Here is a 19,310-nt window from a genome sequence, read left to right on the forward strand (position 1 = left end):
TGTGTCAAAAGTCCTCGGTGACCTGCCCTATTTTAGACAGAGTAGAGCAGATTTTTTCTGGAGAATTAGTCACCATGACCAAATAACAGTTTCAATCTGCAGTTAGTCTGTTTTCCCTTTCCATAGCTTTAGAGTCATGCAATGAAAACTAACTGCATCCAATTTTTCAAAAAATGCCCAAAAATAAATTCAGTCAAGTGTGAAAGATTCGATTATGCATATACATGGATCATACCAAGTAAAAGGCATTTTAGTGGTCCAGCTGATGACTGCCAAGAATGTTTCATAATTCATCTGTACCTCCAGAGACGCAGATAATGTCACAGTGATGTCATCATGTTTGTTTAGGCCTGAGTACGAGGACTACATTTTTACATCAAAAGGCTTCACTAACTGTGGAGGCAAGAGAATTAACCAGGCTGATTGCATTGTGGGAAATGTAGGATCCAGTATTTTTTCTTCCTTTACTCACCTGAATGTCGAGATATTTTGGCCTCTGCTGCTTCAATTTTGAACAATTCCTGCTCAAATCTGTCTCTTTTTAAGTCCCCTGCGTTGGGGAGATGTTCTACCTAAACCTCGCTCAATTTCTTTGAAAGCAACAAAACAAAACTTGTGTGATTGAATAAATGTTAATAAGGGGTGACGTTCACTGTCTGACAAGCATTGAATGAACTAGGGTATGACTATTTAGATTGAACCTACATGGGTACAGAGTGTAGAGAGACACTCATGTTACAATAATACACTGAATATTACCCATCTACCCTTTCCGAGCTGAATTGTGCTCATGGGCCAGTGTGACTCCCCTAGTGGCGTCTCCAGCACACACACTCACGCACGTTGACAGAGCCATAGCAGCCACATTATTTACCCTCAGAGCAAAGCTGCCCAACCATGCCTGCACATATTCCCTGTGTGTGTGTGCTCACCCATGACAGAGACGTCATACTCAATCAGGAACAGAGCTTCCTGGCCACTCTGCATCAGCATGGTCAGGGCGTCTGCATGCTTCTCTCTGTTTAAAGGCATCCCGTCTATGCTCAGAACCCGATCTCCGCCTTTCAGAGTGCCCTCTCTGGAGTAACACAGAAAGCAGACAGGGAGAAGAATAAAGTAACCTGTGCAAGATGCTCATACAAGCGTTTAGGCGGGCAGTCACAGTAAATCATTAAACAGTTCCACATGAGCGTTCGCTCCCAGGTGAGATGAAGGATAAGCGAGATAAACGGCCGTAAAAGTCTTTGATGGCGAATTACGGTTGCTCCAGTGATTTGGTTCTCTGGATTCGTTTTTGTGTGTGTGTGTGTGTGTGTGTGTGTGTGTAAGAAAAGTGCAATGTTGCGTTAGCCTGCAGGATGAGTGGTGCCCTTTCTGCTTTGAAGATAAAATACACTCAACAGAATGTGTCACAGCCACGATTTCACGCAGAGTGTATGCTGATGCAAAAGAAATAACGTGCACATGGATTTTAACACATCAACTTTATAGTTCAATCATTCAAAAGCGTTATTCCAAAGATTCTAATCCAATAGAAATACTGTTTTGCAGACAAGCATAAGGCAATTAGCAAAACACATATCCATCAGGCCATACATCTTCAGTAAATACACACATGCATGCACATATACAATTATTTGAATAGGCTCATTCATGCACATCCAGGACATACAAGGAACACAAATAGCAGCGCTTGTGCGCACACAAACATCAATCCACGTTCTCACCTGTCAGCAGGACCTCCGGGCCTCACGTACGTCACCACCAGAAGACGAGACCTGCGCCAGTCCTCATGGAAGCCTCCTAAAAAAAAAAAAAAATGTAAACGGTAAGAGCGAATAAATCAGTGCCAAAGGCGAAAGATTTCGACTAAAATTAAAATCTCACAACGACATCCGGTCAAGCACCTACCTCTCATGACAAACCCAAAGCTGTTTCCCTCCTTGTGTAAACACACTTCTATGGTTTTGGTTATGACTCCTGACGGGGTCTGGACTAAGAGAAGAGGACAACACATTCAGATAATTATTATCCCCCTCGGGTATCTGCAGTGTGTGAAGCTTTACAAAATAGTTGATGGTAAATGAACTTGAGCTGGTATTGCGCTTTTCTAGTCTTCTAACTACTCAATGCGCTTTTGCACCACATGTCACACCTACACATTCACACCCATTCACGCAGTGGTTGCTATGTAAAGTGACCATCAGGAGTACAAATCCCATTCATACACATTCATACGCCGAAGCAGGGGGAGCAACTCGGGGTGATTTACCCAAGGACACATCGGACATGTTGCTTCCAGTTGAGAGACAAAGACTCTACCAATAGTGCTGATCACAGTATGATTTGAGTGAGTGCTGAATCGCAAGAATGAACAAAGAAGTGTTTGAAATGTGTTCAATTATTCTGGGGGGAATCATAGTGTGGTTGACCCACACTAACGATTTCAGAGCTGTGAGCGGCCATGATACATCGCCTTGAGAATGTCTCTCTTTCTGAGGCTGGTGTCTTGATCAAGTAAGACTCAATAAGTATTGACTTGGTGAATTACATGTGGAAAATAAATAATAATAATTACTGATATTTTATAGATATAACTATTGATGCTATACTATGGTAATGTTTTCCCAATGAAGTCGATTTGCTTCATAATTATGTAAAGGCTTCCAAGAACAATCATTTGTAGTTTGGATATATTTATTTAAAACTTTTCAACTGACATCCAGACATCATTTGACCTGCCAATAACTGATTCACTTAATGAGAGACGGCTTTTTGGTTGTATGAGTAAATAAAAGCGTCTGAAAAACACATGAAAAAAAACATAAACATAGAGAAAAAGCCACAGTTTAAGATAGAAGAGAGGACTGCAGACATGCTTAAACTGGATGCTGAGCCTTCTGGAGGTGCGGGTGACCTCAACATGACTCTTGGAAGCCCTGAGGCCTGTACAAACGAAGCAGCTTCAAAATAGCCAGGATAACTATGTCTATCTGGGTTTACAAACCCAACTGAAGTAAACACAAAGGGCGTTACAAATATGAAGATATGCACTGGCAGCAGAGCGGCATATTATACAAACTTAGAGAAAACTGTGACAGGAAAGAAATGTGTGAGTGAAACACTAAAGCCGGGCTAAAAGCAACACAGCTGCAATAGGGGCAGATGGCAGAACTCACCGACTGTGTTAATGTGCAAATGAAGAAGCATCAAATGATTTGGAAATCTTCAGAGCACAAGTGCAACTGACTCTAATTACGTCTGTGTAATCTATACAATGAATGTGTTGCTTTGATGTATTCTAATAGTGCTTATGACAGAATGAGCCATATTTCAGCGACAACCCCTTCAGTGTCAACAAACATAAATAAACATGATTCAAAGCATCAGAGGCTTACTCTCATATCGTATAACCGCATCAGTCTCCTGGCCTTTGTGCTTCCATCAGCTCTGTTGTAGAATATCTTAATAGAAATTAAGGCACAATGAATAGCTCATCATGTGAAAAATACCAGGAAAATCTGTTACGGGTACTGTTTTTTACTGTTAAGGGGACAATCTTGATTGGTCAGTATGAGTTGCTTTTACGCAGTTTAATCTCTCGCCTGAGTATCTGAGTAAGAAGTGAACACTGAAGCAATTTTGCTAATCACAAATTCTGCGTTGTAATACAGAACTCAGTTCTAAGGTTCAAAGTTGTTTTGTTTGCTGGTCCTGATTAATATGCAATCTATTGCTTCCTTTGCACTGGCAGATGTTTCTGTTCCCCCACAAGTTTACACAGATGTCCATCCAGTCTTAAGGTTGATTTAATTAGAACTATTGATCTGTTTTTGGGGCAGGTTTAAGTAGCATTGAGGCTATTTTTTAAATGTTTATTTTTGGAGGTTTTGGGCTTTTATTTCGAAAGGACAGTAGATCGAGTCAGACACCGGGGAGAGAGAGAGTGGGGAATGACATGCGGGAAAGGAGCCACAGGTCAGATGCGAAACCCGGGCCACCCGCTTGGAGGTTTGTGGCCTCTGTACACTGACCACTAAGCTATACCGGCTCCCCAACCGTGAGGCAATTTAACCAAGGTGGCTGCCGCTCATGTGGAAGGCAAAACTTAAAAAATATAAGAGTTCCCCTTTAACTTGCTCCAAGGTCAAACCTACATGTCACATGACAGAAATGTACGACCTCACCTCCCAGTGGATCAGGTGAAATCTGGGGTCACATTTCACCGCTGTGGCAACTGTTCTACAAGCTTATGACCCTAATTAACAACATCTAACTCATGTGCTCATAGACTGTTATGAAGCTGCTGATTATGAAGTTCTAATGCTGTCTGGACTTATAAACGTCTTCGCTCTGATTTAACTGGCAGATACCACTGCACACTGTGTGCCACTCATATTTAAGTGTCATGTCGATTCTTGGTGCGATGCAACTTTGACTGTCTTTTGATGACAGCACTTTCTTTAGATGTTAGAGCTTTTTTTCCCCCCCTCATCCATCAAGCAGAATAATCCTCTTGCACAATTTCACCTACCGAATGGAGGCAGCTCGTACTCCACCTCCAGTACGACTCGCTCCCCGATGTTCTTCAGCAGGCTGATAATCTCATCATGGCGCAGCTTTGACAGGTTGATGCCGTTCACTGACTTGATATAGTCTCCTACATTCAGCTGGTCACTCCTGCGGAAAAGCATGGACAGACAAAATGATTCCTTTTAATTTTCTTTACTTTTGGATTTCTGATTCGCAAATGTCTGTTGCCAACGCCACCGCAACATCAGCTATCGACCAAATCCTCTCTTCTGCTCTTTGCATGTTAATTGTTCTATTTTACAGCTCACAACCTCCACCCTTTCATCTCATAACTCACAGCTTCTTGAATATTAACATTACACTCAGAAATAGTGGCACATTTGGATCCAAACTGGTCAGTATAAAAATGAGATGTCTAATTATATATCTTGGTCTGTTCTGTTTGGGCTTTGATTCCATGATGCTGCTGTGTGAGTGCAGAAATAAAAACTATAGTATAAACAGGATGAGCACCCTTATGATGTGACCATTATGTAATTTGCACCAGACAGTAATGATGATTTCATTATGACTCTCTTTGTATCGACAAACATGAAGAGCTGAGGCTGAGCGGATGCTGTCTCACATTCTGCACATTGAATAGCAAATTAATCAAAGAAAAGCTCTGCCCGGCTCACTCCTCTCACCTTTGGGCTACTGCCATTCAACGCTGACAGCAGACAGAGAGAGACGTCTTAACCAGCCGAGCCGAGCCGAGCGGCCTGTCGTCAGGTCCAGTCTCATCACACAATGTCACTGCCGGTCTCTCTCCTGTCTGCATGAGTGTCTCTCCACTCACTAAATTAGCAAGCACTTCCGCAACAAGCATGAACTCAGCTGTGGGAGGACAAGCTGCTTGGAAGAATTAGCACAGTGTCTGTCTTTAAACCTCCCAAGACTTGACAAGCGATGTTTGGTCAAGGCATTTTCGTCGGGGGCTGCGTCATTCTTACAAAACTGTGTGCGTGTGTGTGTGTAAGTGTGTGTGCATGTGTCACACATGCGTTCTTATTCATCATTAAACGTGAGTCATCCACTACATTTTACTTTCATGTGTTTGATGTAGGGGGAAATGAGTGTAATGCTGTTGACGTTGAAGGAAATTGGTTTAATCGAATGTTAATTAGGCTATCTTTATCTTTATCTCTAAAACATCGTCTGGCAGAAGACATCTTGCATTGCTTCAGGCAATTATTTAATGCAAGATGTCTTCTGCCAGACGATATAATACAAACTAACCCATTTAATTGATTTTGTTCAACAGCAGGACGTAGACCTCCTGTTTGTAACACTTGATGCCGAGAAAGCTTTTGATGGAGTGAGTTGGCCTTTCACCTTTCAGATTCTCAACACGCAGCTTTGGACTAGACGAGGAATGTAGCTTGTTTGTTTCTTCAAGCGATTTACAGAAATCCAAACACAAATGGTGTTTTTTATGCCTTTTTTATTGGCTGTGTTCTTTATTTAAAACGTGAGTTGTTCTATAGAGTTGTCCTATAGGCCTACATGCTCTAAAAAAAAGTTGAAATGCATTCTGAAGAATTGTCTGGAATGGCGATTGTGTAGGCCTATGACCATTTCAACAAAGTCGTAACATACAGTAAATTAAGCATGAAAGACATGAGAAAATAACACCAAATGTTGATTAATAGACTTATAATGTGGTTTTGAAGGGACTTGTGTTTTAGATAATTGAGTGGGACGGCATTAACCTGATCCAACACAACACCTACAGTCCAGCAGTCAGGGCGATCTGGACGTAACTTTGCAGGATAACGACTCTGAGTCTGGACAGCTTGCTCTGGTTGCCAGGTTTTAATCGCATCATAGAGCAAAGATCTCACCTGGCAGCTAGCCCACCTGGCCGTAGGTTTGACACTCTGGGCTTGCCGTCCTTATCGGACCCTCCGGAGATGGTGAGGCCAAGGCTGCTGCCTTCCCTTTTCATCAGGTCCACTGTGGTCACTCCTCTGTATTCATCTGCTGACAGACACACACAGGCACAGATCCACAGTCAGCATCAGCGTCTGCTTGACAGAATCACCCTATCTGAGAGGCAACAACAGGGTCTTTCTTTCTTCCTTTCTGGACTGGCTCACAGAAATGCTCTTTGACACACGACCACATACTTTATTCTCTCGCTGTCGTGTATTTTCCTTGTTCTTTCGAATCTCTCAATCTGAGGGAATCTTTGTGACAGGTCCAGAGAGAGGAGGAGGAAGACGGAGTCACTTTTATCAACACCACAAACTCATAAAGGAAAGAAGTGTAATGCATTATTATAAAAATTTGACTCATTGAGATTTACGGCTTACTCATCAGGTCGTAAATTGAAATCCAATTGTGTTCTTAAGTGGATGAAAATTAGTTTGACCTTGATGGATATGTGGTCATAAAGTGTCATCAGAGGACTCATTCTGTCTTGTGCTCCACATTGTGCTGTGCTATTAAATCGTTCATCTTGAAGTAGAAGTGTGGTTTAATGCAAATGACAGGTATGCCTCATAAGCAGTTTTTTCACCTTACCTAAGCATTCAAACAGTGCAACATCAAGCAAAAAACAGTAGACACACAGTTTCAAACATGGCATGACTCGTACTCTCCTTCTGTTTGGGTGCAGCAGCATGAATCAGATATGAAAGAGATACAGTCAACTTTGACTGAATTGTACCTGAAAAGCTGCGCCTCTGGGACGAATGCGATTGGTCAGTTGTCCCAGACTCCTTGCTCCCCTTTGAGTAAGGTCCTTCATCTGAGGAGACAGCAGGAAGGCATGGAGGTGCTGTTAGGAAGCACTGTGATGACATGAAGGGAAACTCTGCAGCAGAAGGCATGATGAGCACAAGCATCCATTGCACATCATGACAGCTGCACACAATTGCATTCAGTATGGTGAATTTCATCATGTTCACACGGCAGCCATGCGCCTCTGACATCCCACTCAAGACTGGAAGTTCAAATACGGTTACAATATCACACTGCTGTGTTCCAGTTTGTTAGTTGTGTTCAAGATCATGTGAAAATTGCTATCAATTGGTCGTAAAGTTTGTTTTGAGGTATTCATAAATGTTTAGGTTTTAATTGTTAAAAGTAAGTGTGTTTTTCTTGTTTCCCTTTTTTTTATTGGGTTCATATATTCTTTAAATAATATCAAACTAACACTTTCATGAGTCCAAAAAATGTGTATGTTCTTCAAAATGAAACTCATTTTGCACATTTGATTCCCAATAAGCGACTGTTATGCAAGATCTAATATTAGCATGAACCACTCACTAGCTTATGCTACAATAGCTGATAGGGTTGTCATGACACCAGATTTAAACGTTGATACAAGTGTGAATCAAACAATATCGATACCTCTTTTCAAATATAGAATTTTAGACATTGTGTACGAGGTGGCATGCAATTTTCTTTGATGGACCCATTCCTCACCTAAGCAACTGTCTTGTGAAATGGATGTCGTTTCTTTTAATATCTTCAACACTTTTAGATACAATCAATCATTAAAATAATAGAGACTGTAGTGTTTTAAAATGTGTGGTATCGAAAAAGTATCAAAATATTTAACATTTTAACCATAATAGTTGGGAAGTACATTCTAATGTTTAACATAATGTTTGCTGAAATTACATTTCTGACCACTACCAAATGGTTCCATTAGCTTTCTGCCACCTTCTACCTGGTGATTCTGCTTAAAACATGGCTGAGAAATGAACACTCACGTTAGCTATTGTCCTATATGATGTAAGAGCAAAACAGTTTCTCAAACTGCTGAATTCTGGCCAATGCTTTAAATTGCAGACTGGAAGGGAAACAGAAGTCAGCCACACAGTCAAATATTAGCCAACTATTTAATAGCATCTTGTTGTTTTAATACATTTTGTTTATGCAGTACACTATTCTAACATTTTTATTTTCACAAACCAGAGACTTTTTCTCTGTGAGAATGAGAGTTCAGGGTTTGTATCACGGGTTTAAAATAGATCTGTCTGTAGTAGACCTTTGAAAACCATTAATATACCACAAGAATACATCGGCATCAGGCTCAATGTATGCGATCACTAAAGCATGGGAATTCTGCAAAAGGATCAGCATGCGGTTAATGGACTGTTCGGGGATGGAGTGAAAGATCTTTTTCATGCAATTTACAGCAGCTGCTGCAAAAAGCCAGGAAATGCTCAATATGCTTTGCAAGGAAACAGATTTTTTTCTCTTTATCTTTTTTTTTCTCCTCCACACAGTGGGACCCTTTTCTGACAGCACAGGGCTGGCCTCAGATTAGCAGGGCCACTGCATGCCAGCCATCTGAACCTGAATGGAGCCACAGAAGCATGTCAGCAGCAACAGTGATGAGGAAACTTGACTTGGCACTTCTCTAATCCTGTCCACTGAGGATTACCTGTGCAGCTGTCCAACACAGTATAGGGCTGAGCAGAAAAAAATCGATTCATCAGTGCATTGCAAGATATGTTTCCCCATACAATATCGATTCAGAAAATCCTGAAATCGATGACTTCCGTTGTAATGATGCCCTGCTCCTGTGGGGGCGCTGTGGTTAGTCCCCACTGTTTTTAAAAGGATGCTGCATTTGTATTACAGTCTGTTCTCAGATTTTAAAACACATTCTAAATAAAGAGGGAGATCAGGTTTATCTTACTGCTTCTATTATTATCAGTGGACCTGCAGCAATGTGCATGGCCAGGATGTGACACATTATTAAGATTCCAAGATGCATTTTGATTTGCAGTGATTATATTAACATGGAACGTTTGAGTCATGTCTAGCTGAGGGATGGAACCGTTGTATTAAAAGTCCATTCTTGTGTCTTTTTCGATAACCGATCAATGATTTGTGATCCGTAGCACCACTAAAAAGAATGCACACATCATTATTCAACAAATATCAGAAGGTACGGTTATGAATTTTCCTATTGTTTCTGTCATCTATGCGTATTATTGTATCAGTATCGAAGCATATTGTTCAACGTCAAAATCAAATAGATTTGGCTTATTTAAATACTGCCAATATGCCAAAAGTGTAAACAAATAAAGAATTGAATGGGCTCGAGTTGTAGCTCAAAGCTAACTTACTGACACCATGAAATATTTTAGGCTACTTCCTGTGTCCAAACGTATTGGCATTGAGTACACAGAGAATAATACGACTTGTTTACTGTCTACTATAAATGTCATTCCTGTTGCTCTATTGTCTGTCACTAGTGTTCTGCTCTGCCCCTGTTAAACTAAAGCAGGGATTGTGTGCATGCGTTCCTCCAGAAACTAGTCCTGTCATCATTTTAGAGATATCATCCCAGGCCTTTTATCAATCTGGCATGTAATGACATTCCCCCCTGCCACCCAGTTCAATTTGTCTTTAAACTGTGCTAATTTACAAAGACTGAACTGGGAGACGCAAGTGCTCTGAGGGCATCAAATCCACTGCCTTCTCCCTTGTCCACATCATTCTTCCACATCTGCCTGACTGAAGATGAAGCCTTTAGACAGCTGAGAGGCACGGATCCTTTGTCAAACATCTTTGACCTGAAACCTCTGCGTGGGCCCTTAACACTAAAATCCCGCCGTCTTCTGCTCACAGCTGCATGATTCAGACCTTAACTACAGGAATGTCTTAAAAATGACTTTTAATGTCAATGTATAGGTGATACATATTTATAATATGGCATTTCACACTGATTTACACACATCCTTGCACAAAGTGTCCCATCCGGTAGCTGTGAGGCACAAACAAAACGTGAGTGACACATCACAAACACAGTAATCTGGACAAAAGCCTTGTTACCACGCGGACTCCTGAGGGCCCCTGACAGTCCAGCAGCTGTCATTGCAGTCAAAAGGCAACGTTAGCTCTGGGTAACGCAGACCCCCACACTCTGCACGTGACTGAGCACTACTGTACCTTCAAGTCATCCTCCCCTAGCTTAAAATAACCATCGTTCATCCTAACGGCAAGAATGAAGTTCAGGATGGGGCTGATTAATAAGCAGCCCCAACAATGAAACAACTACTGGACAGAGAGAGAGAAAAAACAGTCCACGCTCAGAGGAGGTCAGTTAAGGGGGATCCAGGATGAGGTTTGGCAGAAACGCAGCGTCTAAAGGACCTTGGAGCGTTGCGCTGACTAAAATAAGATTCTTTTGTCCTGCATAAATATCGTGTGAGTTAATTAACTCCTGAATTAATTCAGGGCACTGAATGCAACCTCTCCCATAACCAATCAGAATGTAGGTTAAATATGGGGGTGGCACTGAAAATGACAATGAAATCATAAAGCTATTTTCAGATGTGAAACTTTATTTATAAACTATGTCCAGCCAGACCCAGTTTCACTTGCTATATTTGCCCCAGTAACACATGGCAGGATGGTATGAAGAGCTCCACAGACATTTCAATCTCAAACACAACCATAGTATAAAGCACAGTCATTCACATGCATGCTAATTTGATGACAGGTAACAGAATACTTCTCAGCTGAAGGTGCTGCCACGAATGAACCACACATAATCCGCTCTTCATAGGGTACTTATTGATCCAGATGATCAGTGAACCCCCTCCTGAGACACAAATACTCCAGTGTCCAAAGTGTGGTGCTCTCTTACCAGTGCTGTTCTTGGCGTCTCTCCTCAGACCACACAGCATGGCTGTAGTTTACGCAGCGCAGCCCCCCTCTGGAAGTAACCTTGCTGATTTGGAGCAGTGGGCACAGAGCTGAGGTTCCCAGCACACTTGAGGTGAGAGAACGTGACCCGAGAGCCTCAGCCGCTCAGACACAACACCATCCTCGCTCATTCACTCCTTTCCCTAACGTTTCCTTAACCCCTGCCCCCCGAGTCAAAAAGCCAGCGAAGGATCTGTGCTCCAACGTGCAGAATTCTGATCCTCAGATGGTCCTCTCTTTCTAAAACTTGTTGACAAAAGAAGATGTTGATGTTAAATCATCCCCCCTCTATCCTTCAAATTCTGAAATCTACAAAGCTCTGTTTTTCTTTCAAAATCCAAAGCAGTGAGAGCAAAGGTTCATGTCCTTTTCTTGCCATCTTGTCGCGGTTCCATTTTGAGCTATTCTTACTAATCATTCGTCCTTTTCCAGAGGGGTTTATCATCCCCCCGTTCATACGCTCACATGAGCTCACACATAACCCTTCTCTCTCTCATACAGAGCTGGAGTGAGTGTGTTTGCTCTCCCTCTCTCTATCTCTCTCTCTCTCTTTCTCTCTCTCTCTTTGCCAGAGGGGTTCAGTGAGGCAGGCACACACGAGAGTCACTCCCTCCCCCAGCGCACACACACACACACACACACACACACACACACACACACACACACACACACACACACACACACACACGCACACGCACACACTCCTTATCCATTTCCCACCAAGTCAAACACCCCTCTAATGCACATCCTCAAACCCACCCACACTCTTAGACACGACAAAACTGCACACACTCAACTCCCGGCACAATTAACACCACCTGCACATTCATTGTCATGCTGAGCCCTGCAGAGTGTCACGTTTTTTCCCACATAAGAGACTGCACCCGTTTCACACAGCTTGTATCCACACAGTGCTAGTATCTCCCTCTCTCACCCACACACATAGACACACACATAAGCACATAGTGGAAAATGCATGTGCAAGATTCCTGTGCAGAACAGCTGCCTGTTTGAGAACATGTTGATATGACCTGCACTAACAAGAAGTCCAGTTGTGGCGCCTTGAGGCTGTAATGACAGATTTCATTCCTGAACAAATGGCAATCATGAAAAACAACAACAAATGAATGATGTGCAGTGCACATTTTTTAAAATCTGATTTGACAAAAATGAGGCCTGGCATCTCGTGTCTCTCCCTCAGGAATGTGAAAGGACCCCAGAACAGAGGCTCTGAGAGGGGTCTGCTACTGACCCTTTACCACACACCTGTCTGACCATTTGTCTCACACTCCCAAGTTTGACGCCTGCCTCTCCCTGAGCCCCACCGCAACCACCACCAACTAACACAACAACAGACGGCTTCCCACAGCCTCACTGGCGGCTCCTTTGGGCCTCTTCTGCCTCATTTGTTTTGGTCACTGCAGGCACAGTTTTGTCAGCATGAGGACAAAAAGAAACAGATACCGCCACAACATTTTAAAAATGGACAGCACGCCCTCTTATTCTCTGACTGCGCATTTGACATATGTATACAGTGATTGCAAAACAAACATTTCTACCCACTGTTGCACGGAGCCTATAGTCAGCTGTTCCAGTGGACTCAATGCTCCTCAGGATTCAGGATAATTTCCTAGGAGACGTTTGTCCTTAATAGCCCATTTACAACGTGACTGAGCGTAGTCTTTCAGAGCAAGACTAATTAATTTCAGACAGAATACAAGACAAGAGGGAGATGGCGTAGTGCGTTGAACTGATAAGAAAAACCTATGGGAATCAAGCGGGAAATGTTGGTTCATAGTAAAAATGGATTATTTTGCGATTCCTCAATCAATGCGGAGTGAGAGATGATATAACAAAAAGAGGAGCTGCATTCTTTTTGCATTGACCTTGGCACACAAACATGCTCCAACAGAAGAGAGACAGTGAATGTAAAAGGGCTTAAGATTTAATAAAGATTGACGTTTGACTTTGTGGTTTGTATTGAATGCTGCTTGAGGGGTTTTCTTTCTCCCAATTTTCAACAATATTCTTTTTAGAGTAGTCGTCGGTGCAATTATATAGAAATGGAAATTACAGTTATAGTAGGATGGACTGCAATGTAAACCTGCTCCTCTGTCAGCTGACCACACTGCCATCTCATGGTGGTTACATTCAGATGCAACTTTCAAACGAGAGTCTGGGAAGCAAAAATGAACACTGAAGTTTCAGCCAGCAAAGAACAGTGTGACAGAAAAAATCATCCAAAGGTTAGGATGTCACACATTACATATAAATCTGACTGAACAAGGATACATGTAACAGACATCTTGTACACATTTTGTCTTTCGGTTTAAACGTACTCAGGTCTAAATGTAAGCTGATGACTCTTGAAGAATATTAAAATAAAGATCAGTTCTTTAAAACAAAGATTTTTGTGTCAGCAACAAACTCTTCTTTTATATGACTGCTAAAAATTATCAAATAAGTAGACGACTTTTTCAACAGAATTATATTACTTTCAAAGTTTTCAAAGACATGATTTAGCTCTTCTGGTAGATTTACCTTTGGTTCTCCCTCTGATGACTCCCAGGCGACACCTAATAGAAAAAGAGAACATCCTCCTCTTCCCTCCCGCAGACCGGCTGCCTTTCCTCAGAGATTCCGTCTTGGGGAAAGCGAATGCGAGCTGCTTGGGAGCGAGGCGCCCCTTTCCAAACACTATCCTTGCTGACATGTTCATTTTGTGTCCAGTGACAGGGGGGGAAAAAATGAATCCGTTCCTCTTCCTGAGACTCTCAGCATCTCTCAGACATTGCAGCCTCTCCCTGTCCTGCTGTTTTTTCTCTTCCCCTCCCACTCTGGAGAACTTCCAGCCCTCTCGTGGGGGTCTTTACCGAAACAAATCCACTAACAGGTCAAGGTTTTGTTTTTTTCTGGGGTTTTTTTTTTTTAAAGAAGAAAGATTAAGATCCAACACTAACTGTTTTCCAGATACAAACTGTGCGTGGTGAAATAGACGTTATGTTTCTTTTAGCGTCTCTGGCAATGTCAGTATTTGAGGAGCAGATGGCAGAGGGCTCAGGGCTGTGGGGCAGTTTGTCTGCCAGAATGCAATGGAAACTTTCTCTGCAGGGGGCAAGCACTACACACACCGAACAACCAAAAATATACAATCTGAGCTGGACATGAAAAGGTAATCACTTCTGATATTTTATTAAGTCAGCATATCAGGGATTTGTCAAGACATACTGACACACGATGCCAAACAGTCTTCCAACCTTATATGTAAGTGGCATCCAATAGTCACACAGTATTTGAATTTGATAACATGAATCCCTATTTGATGTACTATATTCTTGCCTTCCAGTGTTTTAAACTTCTACGTTAACAGCTTGGTGTACACCTGTTATTAAAAACCTGTTTGTTTTATTATAGATGTCAGAGAAGTCTGATTTGTAATGAGGTAAACATCTAGCTGGATGAAATGGAAGGTAATTATTCTTCTGAATGCTTTAAAAGATAGAATGCTTGCGTTAATGTTGTATGTAGAACTACAGATAACAGTAACTTGCAAATTGGGAAAATACTCATCATTAAAGCAATTTCAAAAGAATTTGATTTAAAAAAAACAAAAAAACAAGAGTACCAAATGGCAAAAAGCATTTTAATCTCTATGACTGTTCTCTTTTCAAAAATCTATACATGGCATCATTGAAGGAAAACTGTAGTTACATGGCCTTCTTCCATAATACAGGTCAACACTCTCTTCTTCAGGGACTTTGCTCCTTTTGGTCTAACAGGGACCGAGCACACAGCTCTGTAGCCATCGGTGAAGACGCCAACTCATGTGTGTGAGCTTTTCTGAATTGCTCTGATGCTTGTGCACCGACTGAAAATGGCCTTGATCTCAGTTATCATGCCCAAAGTGAATGGCCCCATTTATAACTCCTGTTCATGCTGCAATGTGTTAAACATTTAGCATCTAGAAATTAAGCCCATCAACCCCACCAAAGATACCAGCTTGAAGCTGACAGAAAAAAAAGGCTGTGGAAAAACAAACGTGATGAAACAAACCTGGGAAATTTGATGATTCTCAATGAAAGTCTGGAAGTTTTTCACATACCACCCCCCCCCCCCCAAAAAAAATAAAAATTTAAGCTGCTATCAAACCGTCCTCTTTCATAACATTTTAATTGTATATCATGCCAACAGTTTATTTGTAAACCTGTCCAACAACAGTGTCATAAAGTAATAAGGAGCAGAAAAGAAAAATCACTCACAAGACTGATACAATTTCAAAGTGTTTATTGTGAATAACCAGTTTATTCGTTCTCCTCACTCCTGAGCCTGGCGTTGGGGTTGGTAATCTTGATGGCCAGCTGAGCTGCTCTCTCCACGATCAGCTTCCTGTTCTTGGAGGAGACGTTGTGGGCAATCTCAGCACAGTGAGTCCTGCAGAGGTGGAGAAAAGGAGTCAACGTAAGTGACAAGATAACACTGAGCTGGAAGTATCAGGTTTTCTAGTGAAACGTATTCATATACTCAAAGGTCCAGTTACACGTCTTTTACACTGAAGACATATTAAGAGATATGAAACAAGCATCAAGTCACCCTACAAGGTGAAGCCTTAAGATATTACAACAGCTTTGGTCTCTTGCAAATCATTTCTCCATCACCTGTTTTGTCAGGCAATTTTAATTCTGAGGCAGGATCACTCATGGTTTGTCAACAAAAAGAACAATTTTGCCATCGCATATCTAAACATACAGTAACCCAGAAACTAACAATTTTACAAACAATGATCCCATAACTGTTAGGTGAAAATAGTCCATAAAAAAGTTCAAGGCAATGTCTTCAGATGTCTTGATTTGTCAGGTCCAAACCCAAAGGTATTTAGTTTATTATAATAACATCAAAAGCAGAAAATTAATTATTTACATACCCCACAAATATATTGAAGAGCTTTTTTTGGATTATCAGTAAAATCATTGCACGCGCGAGAAAGCACGAGGGAGGCGTACAACGGAGAGACAGACGCATGCCAGAGAGAAAAGTGCTACGTCCCATTTTAAAACTGTAGCTTCTTTTGCCGTTTTAATATCGTTCAGCAGCGATCGTTTCGATGCATGACACATGCACAGTCCCCCTGATGTAATATCAATAGAACATTTTAAAATGTGGGCCATGTACTTTAATGTCTCAAATGTACCATTGGTAAATATTGTAGAAATCACAATTAACAAAGCTACAGAATAAGGAAGGGGAAAGGGGAGTTTCATGGATGTGTGAGCGCATGTGTGGATCAGAGAATAGAAGGGGAACAGTTAAGATGAGCGGATCAAGTTTTGTTCAAAATTTAATTACAATAATGTTCGACTTAACATTGCCAGTGAAGTTCATAACGTTCTGAAATAAGATGACCTTTTGAGATGTTTTTAGGGGCCCACATGGAATCACTGACGAGATACATTTAGACTCTCAGCTCAGTGTTTCAAAGAAGTGACTTAATCAGATATAACCCAACATAGCAGAATCATTGAAGCTGCCCACTTTGCGCTCAGGCTGTAAAGACATGTAAATAGTCTTAATAGCTGGGGTTTAAGGGCTTCCTGCCAATATTTTACAGTCTTAAACACAAATTCTGGACAACAAGAAAATTATTTAGAAAGATCATGTCCCCATTAGTCAGGAAGTTTGGCCAATACATCTTTGCAAGGAATGTTAAAAGCTTTCATCAAACACTTCCAGTTGTAATTCAATTGACCTATTCTAAAAAAACAGAATTGGCAGAAAAAGTTTTAGCAGGTATAAAAATCTCTTATGCCAAACACCTTGAAAGCTTGAAGATTTAGGTATGAGGGCAAAAAAAACATCTTGCACTGTTTGACAGTATGTGCATGTAACTTACTTGTTACTCATCATCAGGACCTCAAGCTCCTTGATGTTGTGCACCAGAAACTTCTTGAAGCCAGAGGGCAGCATGTACTTGGTCTTCTTGTTGCTACCGTAACCAATGTTGGGCATCAGCATCTGACCCTTGAACCGCCTGCGAACCCTGTTGTCAATACCTCTGGGCTTACGCCAATTTTTCTGTTGGGAGATTTTTAAAAAATGAGATAGGATTAATTGATTGCAGGTCCAACATCACACATGGTCAAGCACATATAAGCACACCAAGTATGTAACAGAACCTTACCGCAATCTTCACATATCTGTCAGATTGATGGCGGATGAACTTCTTAGTTCTCTTTTTGACAATCTTGGGCTTTGTGAGGGGCCGGAGGGCTGCCATGGTGACTGAGGAGAAAACACAAGTAAGCATTATAATACTGCATCTGCTTCAGTGTTGAATAGAGTAAATATGAGGAGCTTTACTTCACAATGAATTACACTCATTACACTACATGTTAAGGTTCCTGCAATTGACAGTAAAATAATTCCAACACTTGAAATGACAGGTCCTTCGAGCAACACAAATTAACCACTTTAACCTACAGGTGTGTTTTGAACCTCGAGGTAAACGTGTTAGCTTCTGCGGCACATTCAGTGTGTAGCTAGTAAGCTAACCATGCTATTCTGCTTCCCGAACTCCCATTCAAGCTTCACGAAATGAACAAATAATTATTCGTAAAGACCGTTTGCAATGGGTGTGTGTATGAAGCGCTTATGTGATAACATTTATGACAAAAACAACCCAATTTAACGAGGAAACGAGTAGCGGTCGGTCACAGGCTATAGATGTGACACTCCGCTCCTGATCGAAACATTAAATACGTTTTTTTGCATGACATAGTCGTCAATTTCATCAAACATTTATTGGGCGGTCATTTATGATCGATAATCTATCTGAGTTGGGTTAAAATAAGCGACCATTTGGGCAGATTAACATAGATTGCGTTAACTCACCCGCCGATGTAAATCCAAAAGGGACTTCAGCGACGGCGGAAGGAAAGAAAAGGACTTCCGTGAGAGTCGCAAAGGCTTATGGGTAGTGTATTTTAACAGCGCACAGTAGGCTACTTCACTTCAAGGCACTTGCGGAGGTCCATGGAATTTGCATTTATTTCTGAAAAAGTTTTGTTAATCATAATTGTCAGATATATCTAGTAGCCTATAGCTTGTCTCTTTTACTGGGTTAGGTTGTTGAGTGTTTTGTTTTCGTGTTTTAAACTACATTCACATCTATGGGTGGTTTCTCACCCTGGCACAGGTCCGACTCCGAGTACGCTTGACCTCAAAGTCCGATGAACATGATACACTTTAACAAGGCAGACAAGTATGGAGTTAGATCAGTCTCAATATTCACAAATGTATTTCAATGCACACACAAATATATTTCATTCTATATAAATGTAAAACAAATCCACAAATAAAAAAACAAGATTCACAAATGTATTTCTGATTCACACATATATTTATAGTTTTGTATATATGTAATAGAAATCCACAAATGTATAATATACATATATATTTAAAAAACACATTTGTATCTTGTTGCATTTATATACAAACTGTTCAGTCTGCATTTACAAACTGTTTGTCATTTGTGAACCTCACTGCATGTGTGTGTGGGACTTTTGAGACTCCCCTGCCGTGGTTAGATTCACAAATGCATTTTTTTCAGCAGGGAAATTTCTGTAGCCAATCAGATGTCTCCTTCCTATTCAGCCAATTACAGTAGTGTAGATTCAAGGGTATGATTTAATGTGGTCACTTTAGCGTTAAAGTGTAGCCTATAGTACGGTGCACGCAGGGAACGATGTTTATGTGAACGCAGACCAGCGGGGGAGAGGGGAATGTGGAGGAATTGTAAGATTTAAAAGTGAAGTAAATTCATATATTTGAGTTAATTCATGTATTTCAGCTGAAGTTAAAAATAAGTTAACATTTATACAATGAACTATTTACATATTTGAGTTTACGAAGTTAATATTGATATATTTACATGTTTTAATGTTTGCAGTAGCACCTAGTAACTGTGACCAAATTATATTGAATCTACTTCTGTGTTTGTCATAATGTTTGCCTTGAGTTAAATCATCCTAACCTCTGATTGGCTAACGACTGGATATGGGATAAGAAGG

The 19,310-nt window shown here is 41.1% G+C and overlaps 2 protein-coding genes across 6 annotated transcripts in view; both read right to left on the bottom strand.

The window, feature by feature from the left end:
* Nucleotides 1-14,163, bottom strand: part of LOC132989743 (glutamate receptor-interacting protein 2-like) — a 34,068-nt gene extending 19,905 nt beyond the window's left edge. Inside the window, exons 1-7 of one of the 5 annotated variants that reach the window (XM_061057555.1) lie at nucleotides 13,789-14,147; nucleotides 7,244-7,324; nucleotides 6,417-6,552; nucleotides 4,535-4,680; nucleotides 1,912-1,995; nucleotides 1,728-1,803; nucleotides 933-1,078 (exon numbers count right to left, since the gene is read on the bottom strand). In XM_061057555.1, the coding sequence (XP_060913538.1) occupies nucleotides 933-1,078; nucleotides 1,728-1,803; nucleotides 1,912-1,995; nucleotides 4,535-4,680; nucleotides 6,417-6,552; nucleotides 7,244-7,324; nucleotides 13,789-13,966 (847 nt within the window). In that variant the 5' untranslated portion in view covers nucleotides 13,967-14,147. Of the gene's footprint in view, nucleotides 1-932; nucleotides 1,079-1,727; nucleotides 1,804-1,911; nucleotides 1,996-4,534; nucleotides 4,681-6,416; nucleotides 6,556-7,243; nucleotides 7,325-11,188; nucleotides 11,800-13,788 lie in introns of those variants that run through there. The other 4 variants (XM_061057554.1, XM_061057558.1, XM_061057556.1 and 1 more) reach the window with 4 other exon arrangements.
* Nucleotides 14,164-15,516: 1,353 nt separating this feature from the next.
* On the bottom strand, nucleotides 15,517-18,265 carry rpl32 (ribosomal protein L32). Its single transcript, XM_061057533.1, has 4 exons — nucleotides 18,133-18,265; nucleotides 17,423-17,523; nucleotides 17,135-17,316; nucleotides 15,517-15,678 (listed from the first exon to the last, which is right to left on the bottom strand). Exons 2-4 carry the CDS (start codon nucleotides 17,516-17,518, stop codon nucleotides 15,549-15,551), a joined length of 408 nt encoding a protein of 135 aa, XP_060913516.1. The 5' UTR covers nucleotides 17,519-17,523; nucleotides 18,133-18,265; the 3' UTR covers nucleotides 15,517-15,548.
* Nucleotides 18,266-19,310: the final 1,045 nt, after the last annotated feature.

This window comes from Labrus mixtus, chromosome 15, assembly GCF_963584025.1.
Source record: "Labrus mixtus chromosome 15, fLabMix1.1, whole genome shotgun sequence".
Lineage (NCBI taxonomy): Eukaryota > Metazoa > Chordata > Actinopteri > Labriformes > Labridae > Labrus > Labrus mixtus.

Excerpts from the sequence above, each read along its gene's own strand:
- rpl32 (XM_061057533.1), bottom strand. The coding sequence starts at position 17,518 with ATGGCAGCCCTCCGGCCCCTCACAAAGCCCAAGATTGTCAAAAAGAGA. Across the intron at positions 17,317-17,422 it reads ACAGATATGTGAAGATTGCG|AAAAATTGGCGTAAGCCCAG; the intron begins GTAAGGTTCTGT and ends ATCTCCCAACAG. Across the intron at positions 15,679-17,134 it reads GTCCTGATGATGAGTAACAA|GACTCACTGTGCTGAGATTG; the intron begins GTAAGTTACATG and ends CCACCTCTGCAG.